Raw genomic sequence first — 12470 nt, 5'->3', positions numbered from 1 at the left:
GATATGAAAGGCAGTATATAAATGCAAGTTCTTTCTTACATATGATAACGTTTCTACTCAAGGGTATAGATATACTCGGATAGATTTTCTATCTGCAGGTGGTAGTAGATTTACAGCAGCTGCACTTGTGTTAAACCCACTGGCAATTTTATTTTCCACTCAAGATGATAATGGCCCATAATTTCTGATAGGAAGCTTCCTGCGTGCGGATGCCTCCTGTCGGGAAAAAAATCAACGCCCTTACCAGAGGGCTCCCGAGGTCCGGCCATTTCCGCTCCTGGGCCTCTCCACGACGAAATGCGCAGGGCCCAGGTATCCCAGGGGCACATGCGGTTCGCAAGCGTCCCTGGGTTCACATGGGCCAGGCGAGCCAATGGGAGAAGGGAATCCCCCTTCATACTTTTGACATAGACCTCTCAAAAGTATGAATGGGGAATCACTGAAAAAAGACATCAAAACATTAAATAAATTTTTAAAAAACCATCACGTTTTTAAAATGAGTTAAAATGACATTAAATTAAATATTTTAAACAAATATTACATTTTTGGAAAAAAATAATTAAAGATTTTTACGGGGCTAAAAATAAACTTACCTTTTTTAAAAGTATTTTAAAATTATAAATGAGTGAAAATTAAAAAAAAAAAAACTTTTTAAAACTCTTATGCTGGTAAAAGCAGGTCTTATGCTTTTACCAGGCGTAAGATTTCTAAGGGTTTTCAGCGGGCGGAGGTTCTGCAGAAAGTGGAACTCTCCCCCCGCAGAGGCCCTTCTCCAGGGCAGGCGTCCAATCTGTCAAGAGGGTTCTTGACAGATCAGAAATGCCGGTTTTCAGCGCAGGCGCTTCGCGTACCTGAAACCAGCATTTCTGATGTCCCTACAGGTGGGTACACACCTCGTACACACCCGTAGGGATCGGAAAATATGGGCCGAGATTTTTGCCCCCCCTCATGTCTGTCTAATCTAAAACTATTACATTTCAATTCTCATTTGAGAAATCACTAATTTCTCACAGAACAACATTTATTTAATATAACCAGCTTTCTGATAAAAAACATACAGGAAACTTTCTGATATCCGGCACTGATGGGACCGAGCTGGTGCCGTAACATCAAAAGTGCCAGACGTACCAGAGTTAATGTTTAAACATACTGAACTGAGAAGCTCCGTGTGAATCAACAAACCCTGTTGCTTAGCAACAGCTTCAAAACAGTCAGCTGCAGCTGCAAGCATCTGTAGCTGAAGCTGTTGCTATAGCTACAGGCCTTGCAGTGCTTGACTGGGAAAAAAAAAGCAATGAGAACTAAAAAAACATATAGAAAATGGCTCCTGATTTTTGCCGTTAGATCGAGTATTCCAGACATATAACCTCCAGGTAAACCAAAGTTTCCTGTACTACTAACTTAAAACTTAGAAAAAAACATTTGCCCAGAACATTTTAGGTCGCAAAATACCAAAGTCTAATTATTAGCAGAAAGGGTAGGGAAACAGAATGAGAGAAAGCTGAAGAGGTAATACTGGCACAAGCCCAATGGGTTGAATGGCCTCCTTCTGCTCAGTGTTTTTATAATTCTACCTGTGTGGGTAAATTTATATTATATACCCTGTAGATGTGGAGTTTATGGGATGATCTGATTGAGGTGTTTAAAATAAGAAGAAAGTGGAACACAACATCACAGAAGTCAATTAGTGCAAAATTAATTGAGGTGCTTAATAGTTGAGATTGAACCTTATTTGAGAATTAAGTATATTATTAAAAAATATAAAAAGGCTGGGGACTGTGTTTTAAAAATAGTGCTAACAAGGCTAACAAAATAGTGCAGGTTTGATAGGTTGAATGGCCTACTCCTATATTTGATTTCACAGAAATTTTTCTCATGTAATGTCTGTATCATGTACATTGAGAAGCAAATAGTTTTCAAATAAATCAAAGCCATGATCATATCCTAATTAAGAATTAATTTTAAAATCCCTGCACATAATCCATATGGACATATACATCCTGAATACGTTTGCAGGAATACAGAATACTCATCATGTAAAAGTGGAAGATATAAAAAAAGTTTGCTAAAATGTAATTATTCATTTTCAGAGTAAATGTAATCATTTGGTTCACTGCACTGTCAGGGGTGCCATCTTTTGGATGGAATGTTAAACTGAGGCTCCATCTGTCTATTCAGGTGTGCGTCAATGATCCCATGGCACTATTTGAAAAGAGCCTGGAGCTCTTCCAACGTTCTGGCCAACATTCCTCCCTCAAGTAACATCATCAAAAGTAGATTATCTTGTCATTCATCTCATTTGATTTTTGTGGGACCTTGCTGTGAGCAAATTATCTGTCCTGTTTGCCTACAAAACAGTGACTACACTTCAAAAGTAATTAATTGGCTGTGAGCCATTTTGGGATATTCTGAGGATTCAAAAGATGCTATATAAATATAAGTTTGAAAGAAACAACAAACGGTAAAAGTGGACTGTGAGTAATTCAAACTGAAGTTTATTATTCTTTAGAATCTTTATATATTCTTAGATGCTGGAATCTGGTTCACAAATATTTACTTAGATATATACAGGCCAAATAGAATGAAGGACATACCATGAGTAGTTGCAGCAACAGCACCAACAGAAACAGCATGTATTTGTTCTATGGTTGCCTGCAGATTGCATTGTGGTGGAGTTCTCATTCTGCGACATCTGCTGTTTCTTCTTGCTCTGTTCAGATCTTGTGCACTAAAATAAGAAATATACAGTTTGGAAACACTGTAATGTTTGTATGTATGCTATAAATTCCCTATTTAACAAACCTGATGCAGAGAAAAGCAAAGGTTCTGGTATTACTGTATACACAAAAATTAATTTCAACTCATTGCACATTTTTCTAGCCTTTTTTTGTAGCAATAAACTCCACAAAGAACATGAGACAACTTCCTACTTCCTGTGGTGTAGTAAGTGCATTTTCCTGTGGTATCATGACATTTTCCTCTTCATTGCAATACAATTACAGTACACATTCTAGTGTATTCTGTCTGTAGCAGTTGAACTTAATAAGATATTTTGATTATACAAAGAAAACTGGTACAAAAATATACCCTTTGTTAAAGCATGTGGGGTAGAATGGGGTTCTCTCAAACCCTGCTGTAACTTAAGCAGAAGACTGGCAGAAACCCTGAAGAAATTGTGCATATATGCTTTACTGTAATAAACATTTGGGGCCTTCAGAAGGCCTCAAAAAGAGACTCCGACTTGGCCTCAACTGCCGTGAGTTGAGACCCTTCAAGAGCATAAAAGGATGGAATACCCTGGAGAATCCCGGGAACTCCCTCCGACATACCCTTCATTTGCGGGGTAAAGGGGGGTGGTGGCAGATCTGTCCATGGCTCCCCTGACTGGAAAGATCTGGTCTAACCATGGATGTATACTGGCAGTCCCAGGATCCAGCTCATATTCTTGGCTGCCAGGCTTAAATGAAATTTAGGCCATCTCCATCCCTAGAAATTACTTTGGACAACTATGATTAATAATTCAGTCTAGCGAATGTTAACTCAAAGAAAGACTTGCATTTATATAGCGCCTTTCACAACCTCAGGACATCCCAAAGTGCTTTACAGTCAATGAAGTACTTTTGAAGTGTAGTCACTGTTGTAATGTAGGAAACGCAGCAGCCAATTCACGCACAGCAAGCTCCCACAAACAGCAATGGCAATGTGGTAATGACCAGGTTGAGGAATAATTATTGGCCAGGACACCAGGGAGAACTCCCCTGCTCTTCTTCGAATAGTGTCACGGGATCTTTTACATCCACCTGAGAGGGTTTAAAGTCTTATCTGAAAGACGGCACCTCCCACAGTGCAGCACTCCCTCGGTACTGCACGGAAGTGTCAGTTGATTTTCAACTTTTAAAAAAGTGTCAAATAACCTTAATGTGGACACTGTAATAATAAAAATGTAATTACTTTCACTCAGAGTTGATTGCATTCTTACCTTGAAAGCCCCACCGCAGGACATGAGCACATAAACTAAGCTGCCATTTCAGTGTAATACTGAGTACATGATGACATAGAATTACATTACATAGAAATTACAACACACAAAAAGGCTGCTCAGCCTAACCAATAAACGTTTGTGTTTATCCACCACTTGAGCAGTAGTCTTAATCCCATGTGCCTACCCAGTAACCATATCGCTTTATCACCCTTTCCTTCAACCACCTATCTAACCTGTTTTTAAATGTTGACTTGATTTCTGCTTCAATCACTAACTCCAGCAGTGAATTCCACAGACGTACAACCCACTGTAAAAATTTAATCTTATATCCATGTCCCCTCATTCTAGACCCCTCAACCCTTCATCATTTTAAGCACTTCTCTAAAATCAACCTTCATCTCCTCTGTTTTCAACTTTTATATTCTATACTTCGTGCCATAAAATCCTGCAGTAGCCATTTTAAATCCCTTATTCACTTGAGGTGCTTCTTGTGAACCTGAATCCCCAAATGCCTCTGCACTTCCACATCAGCCAGCTTTTCCCTATTCAATGCATTATTTTATTTTTTATGACCAACATGTACCACGTCACATTTACTTACATTGAAATCCATCTGCCACTTTTTGCCTCTTCCACCATCTTATCAATATTCCCTCAAAGCTTCTTTGGATCTGCAGAATTATTTACTATGTCTTCTGTTTTAATATTTTCTGCAAATTTGGGCATCACTCATTCTAGCCCTATATCTAAATCATTGATGTACACAGGGAAGAGACGTGGTTCCAGAACAGAACTCTGTAGGATGCTGATACCCACTTCCAACCATTCAGAGAAACTGCCCTTAACTCTGTGGTGAGTGTTATTTCTATCATGATAATATGACACAAAAAGCAAATTAATGATGCATTTCAGCACGGTTTTTGGCTGTGTATAGTAACCTTGCAAAACAAAAGTCCGCCAAACAAGTTCATGAAAATGGTATCCTTTTAAAACTATTTTGGCTGTTGGAGAGATTAGGGGCTGGATTTTACCAACCCTGAGGAGGCGGGTTTGGAGGTGGGACTGCTGGGAAAATCAAAAAGAATGGGAGCGGGTCCCGAACCCGCTCCCAACTCGCCTCCAAACAATCTTCCCGGGAGTCGGTCCCCGATTTGCACAGGGACCTGACTCCTAGAGGCAGGAAGAGGATTATAGCCACTTAAGTGTCTGTTAACAGGTAGTTAACAGGCAGTTAAGAGGCTTTTTCCCATTTTGTGACTTCTGCTGTGGGCTTCCCAATGTCAGGGAACACCACCAGGGTAAGTAAGACGTGCTGTGGGTCTGTTGTAATGTTTGTGCATAGATGACAGCTGCAGAAGTGGTGTGAAGGATACAATGGGACACTGGTGAGTATCAGAGGTAAAGAAATGTTAGGAAAGTCATTTTTAATGTGTTTAGATTTTTCTGTAGGTGACAAGCTTTGATGTATTTGTGTGGCCTCACCTCATTGGGAGAAGTGACAGATCGCTTCTGTACCCTCACCTGCAGCTGCCATCTGTTTTATCCTAAGCAGAGAGTCATTGGAGAGCCTCGGTGCAAGGGCTCACCTTTGTACAGTGATTGTCAGTGTTTGACAGCACCTCAGTGTTGTCAAACACTGTCATATCATCTGTCAAAAATAGATGGTTCATGTCCCTTTAAGAAAACCGGCAGATGAAGCGTCATCAACTGACGTCATCTGACATCAGCTTTCCCTTAATTGGCCAGCAAGCCCGCAGGGAGGGCTTAACAAGGCCAATCAGGAAAATAGCGTCTGTGCGTCGGAATTCGCTGGGGGCGGCAATAGAACCCGGAAGGCAGCAGTCCCACCCCCAACTCATCTCGGTAAGTAAAATCCAGCCCTTGATATGTAAAACAGTGCAGAATTTGAAGGGTTACCTAAACAAGTTGTCGAGCACATATTGCAGGACTTTCTTAGCCAAACAAATATGTAATGTTACTCAATTACAGGTATAAAACCAGGTGCCAATATTAGCTTTATTGTGTGATAGTACAGAAGTGGACAAACCAACAACTCACCAGCTCGCTTTGTGACCACTGTACTACACTTCAGAGTCCCTGAAAAATATCACACCATTAAAACTTTGAGGGAGGTTTCCACGCACTCTCAATTTGTTTTCTCATTCATATGTAGCTTTTTGTATTTATTGTGTGCTTTTTAGATTTCAATTTCATCTTCAAATGTGACTTGAAAGATCAAATCAAAAGTCCTTTATTTTCACAATCTGAAGTTAAAAGTCAGGCGTGTAAATTGACTGAATAAATATAAGTTTGAATTGGAATTTATCTTCAGAACAGCCAAAATGTAGTTGATGGAGCAAATTTCAGATTTTTATCTCCAGTATTTATCTTTGCTATATAAATTTGCATCAGTACATCATGGTTTCCCTGAAACATAAGCATGCAAAAGTATGGAAATCAAATTCATAATCAGCATGGATATCATATGGCTGAAAGGAAAGAGGTGAAAACAAGTCTTTACTTATTCCTTCCTGCAGTATGACTTTTCTTGGTAAAACTGTTTTTAATGCCCTCTTTCTACAAAGGACTCTGAGACGTTTCTTAAATGAATTCATAGCAAGATCCTTGTTTCTATCAGGATTTGCCTGATGGAGTTAGGTCGCAGATCAGCCATGATCTCATTGAATGGCGGAACAGGCTCGAGGGGTTGAATGTTCCTATGTTACAATGGTTTATTTTCTTGCAAGGCAATCAGAATATATGTTTCACTATAGCATTTCATTATGTATGATCAAGTATCTAATACTTGTCTCAACTGGTTACACTTGTCACTGAGTCAGAAGTTTTGGGTTCAAGTACTACTGCAGACATGAACATATTATTCAGTGCAGTATTGAGGGAGCGCTGCGTTGTTGAAAGTGCCGTTTTTCAGGTGAGACATTAAACCAAGGCTCTGTCTTTCTCTTCAGGTGGCTGTAAAGAAAATTCCATGACACTATATGCAGAAGAGCAGGGGATTCTCCTGATGTCCTGGTCAACATTCTTCCAGCAACCAACATCACCAAAAATTAATTATCTAATCATTTATTGATTTGCTGAATGTGGAACTTTGCTGTGTTCAATTTAGCTGCCACATTTGTCTACGCAACAGCAACTCAACTTCAAACTATGTGTTCTGAGGATGTGATAAGGCACTACATAAATACATACTATTTTAGCCAGTTTTAACTTAGGTTCTTTCTTCTTAATAATAGTTAGCCAATTGCAACCTGGATACAAGATGATACTGGCCACTCACAGGCTGATGGAGGCAAAGTCTACCATAAATTATGTATCTGAACTATTTTAAAACATTGTAAAGAAAGAATGCACATGGTTTTAAGATGCTCAGTATGAACATGCATTTCCTGTGCAAAAGCAAGATGCTGGAAATCTGAAATAAAAACAGAAAATGCTGGAAATACTCAGCAGGTCAGGCAGCATCTGTGGAGAGAGAAAGGTTGATGGCCTTTCATCAGAACATCAACCTGAAACATTAGCTCTGTTTCTCTCTCCGCAGATGTTGCCTGACCTGCTGAGTATTACCAGCATTTTCTGTTTTTATTATGTATTTCCTGTAGAGCAGCTGTGGAATATATGCAAATTGCTTGAAAGGGCAACAAGTTTTTTTGTCACATGCATAATAACCACTTTATTGTACTCTTAGACTGAAGTTGTTGGTCATTTTCATATGCTCTTCAGCATTTCATCAATCATATTGGGATGTAAATTTAGCAGCTGACTTATTCTTGTCCAAAGACCAAGCTGTATTAAAATAGTGGGGAGGCCGTCATTTTAACTTTTGGCGGGGGCAGAAAACGGGTAGTTGCAGTTCAGTTGCACATTACACGCCCTGCCCAATTTTATTTTTCTGGAAAGGAAAATTGGGTGAGGTATATAATGGGCTGCTGATCCACAACTGCCTATTTAATTCCCCTGACAAAAGTTAAAATTAACCCCAAAGTGTTGCACTTTGATCCAACTCAAGTCCAACAAATATTTAAACCTAGAAATGACTGAGGACGACATTAGCAAGCAAACGCTGAACGTGTTGGTATGTCATTCCTCAGTCCACTATTTTAACAGAGGTGTTAATCTGTTTTAAATATACAGGGTAATGCTGTGTTAAAATAGCAGAGGAATGTCATTTAATGTGTTTTTTTTTTATTTTGGCCCCTTTACTAAGGGGGCAAGAATAACTTCTTTGTGGAAAAATTTGCCCACCCTCATCCTGAGCCAACACATATACGCCAGAATTATCAGGTTCCTTGGCTGCGATTTTGCCGGCATTCAGAGTGTGGATTCAGAGGTGGGTCCGCTGTCAATATTGAAGTGATTGACAGTGGGTTGGGAACCCGCTCCGAACCCGCCTCCATGTAAGATTTCAGAACGGACCCGACACCAAGCGGCGGGGGAGGCATTTAAGATAATTAAATGCTTGTTAACTACTATTTTGCCAGCCTATTTCTAGTTTCCCACATTTTTAACGAGGTTCACTTCGTTCGGAGATCACATCAGCTAAGTAGGTTGGGTTCTCTATGTCTCCCCATTGCTGTGAATAGGTGACAGCTGCAAAAGTGGTATGAAAGCTATCATTTCACAGCTGTTCACTTTCCAATGTCAGAAGCTTGAGCCTTCAGGACTTGGAAGACACTTTTGAGCTGTATGCAGTTTGGAAGTGTTTGGAGTAAACTCTCTATCCACTGTCACCTCCTTGGAGCAAGCTCTCTCACCACTAACAGATCGCTTCTGTCATCTCAACTTCAGCTGCCATCTATTCCAGCAACATCGGTGCCCTTGAAAAAATCTCACCTTGGTCCTCTGAATCCCTCCACGATCAGCCCCAGCACCAATATCACCAGTCACACCAACATCAGCAACAACAATACCAACCTTCTCCGCAATCACCTGATGCTGCACAGGACACGGGGCATCAGCACCCGACAACAGTGCTGCCCGGGAAGCCAGCGATGGCATCACCATGGCCAGATTTACTTCACTTGACGCAATACACCCTGGCTGCCACATGATGTGCCAGGTTGACACCAGCACCATAGAGCATCCCTACAATGCCAAAGCCATTCCTTTCACACTCCTCACAATTGGGGGGCAGGGGGAAGTTATGTCTCAACATTCAATGGAACTCACTAAGACACTTCCAAAGGGGAGCACAGATCTGTCCAATAAGGTAAACTGTTGAAAATATAGATTTCAATGTTTGACAGCACATTAACAGAAACTTCACATGAACATTGGCTAAACCGCCCAGGTACCTATCCTTGTGTGTTAGTTCGTATGCTTGCAGTAGGTTGAGGGTGAGTGTGAGGAATGGTTAGTGAGATGGGCAGGGATGGGTGGAGGTGCAAGGTAAGTTGGTGTGAGTAAAGATGTACAAGAGTAGGGTAGGGAAGGCAGAGTGATGTGGATGTGCTAAGTAGCACAGCAGGATGAGGTTGATTGTGCCTTGGCAGTAATGTTTCGTGATCTGCTCAGATCATTGAAAGGCTTGCGCCACAGCAGCCTTGTCTTCCTGACGACATCCCTGCTTCTGCCCTCCTGTGCAATGTGCAACCGGGCTGCGTTGATCTCCTGGGGAGGTCTCTTCCACCCATGGGAAGGGAAGAGAACCTCCCTGCGTGCTGTGAATCCCTCCATATGCTTGTGCTTATGGAGGGAGTCATGGGAGAGTCTGGGTGCAGCCGTGGACCTTTGTGCACTGCTCATCAGTGTTTGCAGCACCTCAATGCTGCAGAATACTGACAGCAGAACTGTCGATATCAATTTGGACATGGGCCCTTTAAGGAAACCGGCTGATGACGCATCATCAAATGACTTAATCAGACCCACTTCCTATTAATTGGCCGGGAACCTCGCAGGGCAGGCTTAACAAGCCCAATCAACAAAAAATCGCTGGGAGAGTGCGGGCTGCAGTAGCAGCAGGCTGGGACCACGACACCAACCCTGGCCGCCCCGGACCCACCTCAGTCGGCAAAATCACGGCCCATCAGTGGGTGGGCACCCAAGATGGCATTTAAATGAGGCAACTTCCCCCTGATCCCACAAACAATATCAGAGTCAGCACTAGTGGACACCAGTAGTGGCATCCTAGCATTTACGTTGGGATGTGCTTCCTTTGTGGATTTTTAGCCCCAGAGTCGTAAACAGCGATTTGTTGCCAATTTACTTCACACAGCAGCTTGCCCTGATGCTTTTGTTTTCTCACAGTAATTTCCTACAATGTACTCATTTGTGGCAAGGATTCTGATTTCTGATATAAGACCTTTAATTTCCATTATTAAATAATCGCATTGTACTAATATCCTAAAGGATTCACTGCCATATTATTGCTTTTTCATAAGGATGTGGCACCTTCTCATTTATTGAAGCATTTTCCAATAATGTTTGTATTTTGTACAGATATGAGATGTAATCATATTGTTTTTGGTTCAGTAGCACTTTTGGCCAGAAGCTTGTGGCTTCAAACCCCACTTCAAGATTTTAGCATATAATTTAGATTGAAATTCCAGTGCAGTATTGAGAGAACACTCAAAAGGTGCTGTTTCTCATATGAGAGTTTAACCCCTTCTGACTGTTTGAATGGACATAAAGGGGTCGATTTTATCTCAGGTGTGGGGAATTGGCGGGTTCCCCGAATTTAGTGATTCCGATACGATTGTAAATGGGTCTATGAGATTGATGCAAATTTAACACAATTGGCCAATTGATTTCCAGTGTGTGGGAAGCCTTGGCAATTGAGTATTTCCAGTCAGAAAGTCGCAGAATATGACGTCATCATTGCTGCTACTTTTAAGGTCCACAGCAAGCCTTGCTTCCTCTGCAGGCTTCCAACCTTCAACATTAAAATGGCACAGGAGCCTGCAGGAGGAACGGCCAGCAGGAGGGCCAGATCTGCCCCCAAATTTGATGAGACTTCACTCCAGGCATTACTGGATGGTGCTAGGGCCCACAGGGAGGTCCTCTTCCCTTCTTCAGGGAGGAAGAGGCCTCCCAGCCAGACCAAGGCTGTGTGGCTACAGGTGGCAGGTCAAGTCAACTGCTTGGGGTTCACACGAAGAATGTGGTTGCAGTGCTGGAAAAGATTCCATGACCTTCTTCGCATTGGAAAAGTAAGTACTGTATGATGTTTCCATCACCCTCAATCTGATCCCCATTGCCTTTCCTCACCAGCACTCAGCTTTAGCAATCTCTTCCTGCACATCCCACTAGACACTCACATCCATGCACCCTTACCCATTCCCTCTCTCTCTATGCTCACATTCACAGAACTATGCCACCATGCAGCCCTCACACTCCCTCTCACTCTGATGCTTTGAACACAACTGACAACACACAGGGAGGGCCCTTGGTATTGCAACCTCACTCCATCTTTGTCTCCTTCTAAGTATCTATGCTATGCAATCTCTGCACTCACTCCTTCATTCTCATTCAACCTCCACTTGTCTCCCTCATTGCAGGAAAAGAGAGCTCACAACAGGAAAGAGCGAGCCAGGACAGCAGGAGGGCCTCCCTCATTAGCCCAGCTCATCCCCTGGGAGGAAGGCGTCCTGGAGATTGCCGGGGCTGACTGAGATGTGGACGTTGGGGAAGGACAGGCAGGAGCATCCCCGCAAGCTGGTGACAGAATAGTTTTCCATCTCTCTCATTGGCATTGAATGAGTCGCTGATAATGATTCTGAAGCTACATCATATGGACTTATGATCATCTGCAAAATGCAATGTGCATGTAACCTTGGCATCACATCTCTAACTTTTTCCTTGACTCCCCCACAGGACCATCGAGAGCCCCCTGTCCCCAGTGTGCAGAAGGAAGAGCCTGAGCAGCCAAACTCCTCAAAGGAATCTGCAAACTCTGAGGGCGCAGCGTCAGCAGAAAGAAGCGCACCCAGCACCAGCGCAGACACTCACACCTCAGTGGGACCTTCGGGACATAGAGTGGAGTTGTCACCTGGTGTATCACAGCTCACAAGTGAGCATCAGCAGATTGTGGAGACAGGGACAGCAGTGGAGAGTCCTCGTCGGAGGGCGCAGGACTCTGCCAGCTTGGCTCAGCTGCATGTCGACCCTCTGCCTCTGGGTCCATCCGTAAGATCAGAGGTGATGGAACTCCATGCACAGATGCAGGAGTCTCTGGCAGGTTTTGTCTCTAGGGTCGCTGCGAGTGTGGAGCGAATGAAGGAGTCCATAGCGAACATGAGCAGAGCCTTTGTGGAGTCATTGGCGCATGAACGCATCAACACGGAAAGGATGGCTACCTACGTGGAAATGATTGCTGCCTTCGTGGTAAGGCTGGCTATGGTAGAGGAGAGGAGGGCTACGGCCATGGAGGAGGTTAGTCGCCAGGGTATGGAAAACATGGTGAGTGTTCAGAATAGAATGACATCTCTTGAGGAGCGATGGACATCTATTGAACAGAGAAACCAGACCTTCA

At 42.6% G+C, this 12470-nt stretch overlaps 1 protein-coding gene across 2 annotated transcripts in view; it reads right to left on the bottom strand.

The window, feature by feature from the left end:
- The window catches only part of rgs19 (regulator of G protein signaling 19), a 180043-nt gene that overhangs the window by 98536 nt on the left and 69037 nt on the right, over nucleotides 1-12470 (bottom strand). For both annotated transcript variants that reach the window (XM_086005499.1, XM_086005500.1), the window contains exon 2: nucleotides 2595-2728. In XM_086005499.1, coding sequence (XP_085861625.1) covers nucleotides 2595-2692 — 98 coding nt within the window. In that variant the 5' untranslated portion in view covers nucleotides 2693-2728. The remainder of the gene's footprint in view (nucleotides 1-2594; nucleotides 2729-12470) is intronic.

The sequence above is a fragment of the Somniosus microcephalus genome, chromosome 13 (genome assembly GCF_052327205.1).
Source record: "Somniosus microcephalus isolate GS21.2 chromosome 13, FLI_Smic_1.0, whole genome shotgun sequence".
NCBI lineage: Eukaryota > Metazoa > Chordata > Chondrichthyes > Squaliformes > Somniosidae > Somniosus > Somniosus microcephalus.
This window is presented reverse-complemented; position numbering and strand designations above follow the sequence as displayed.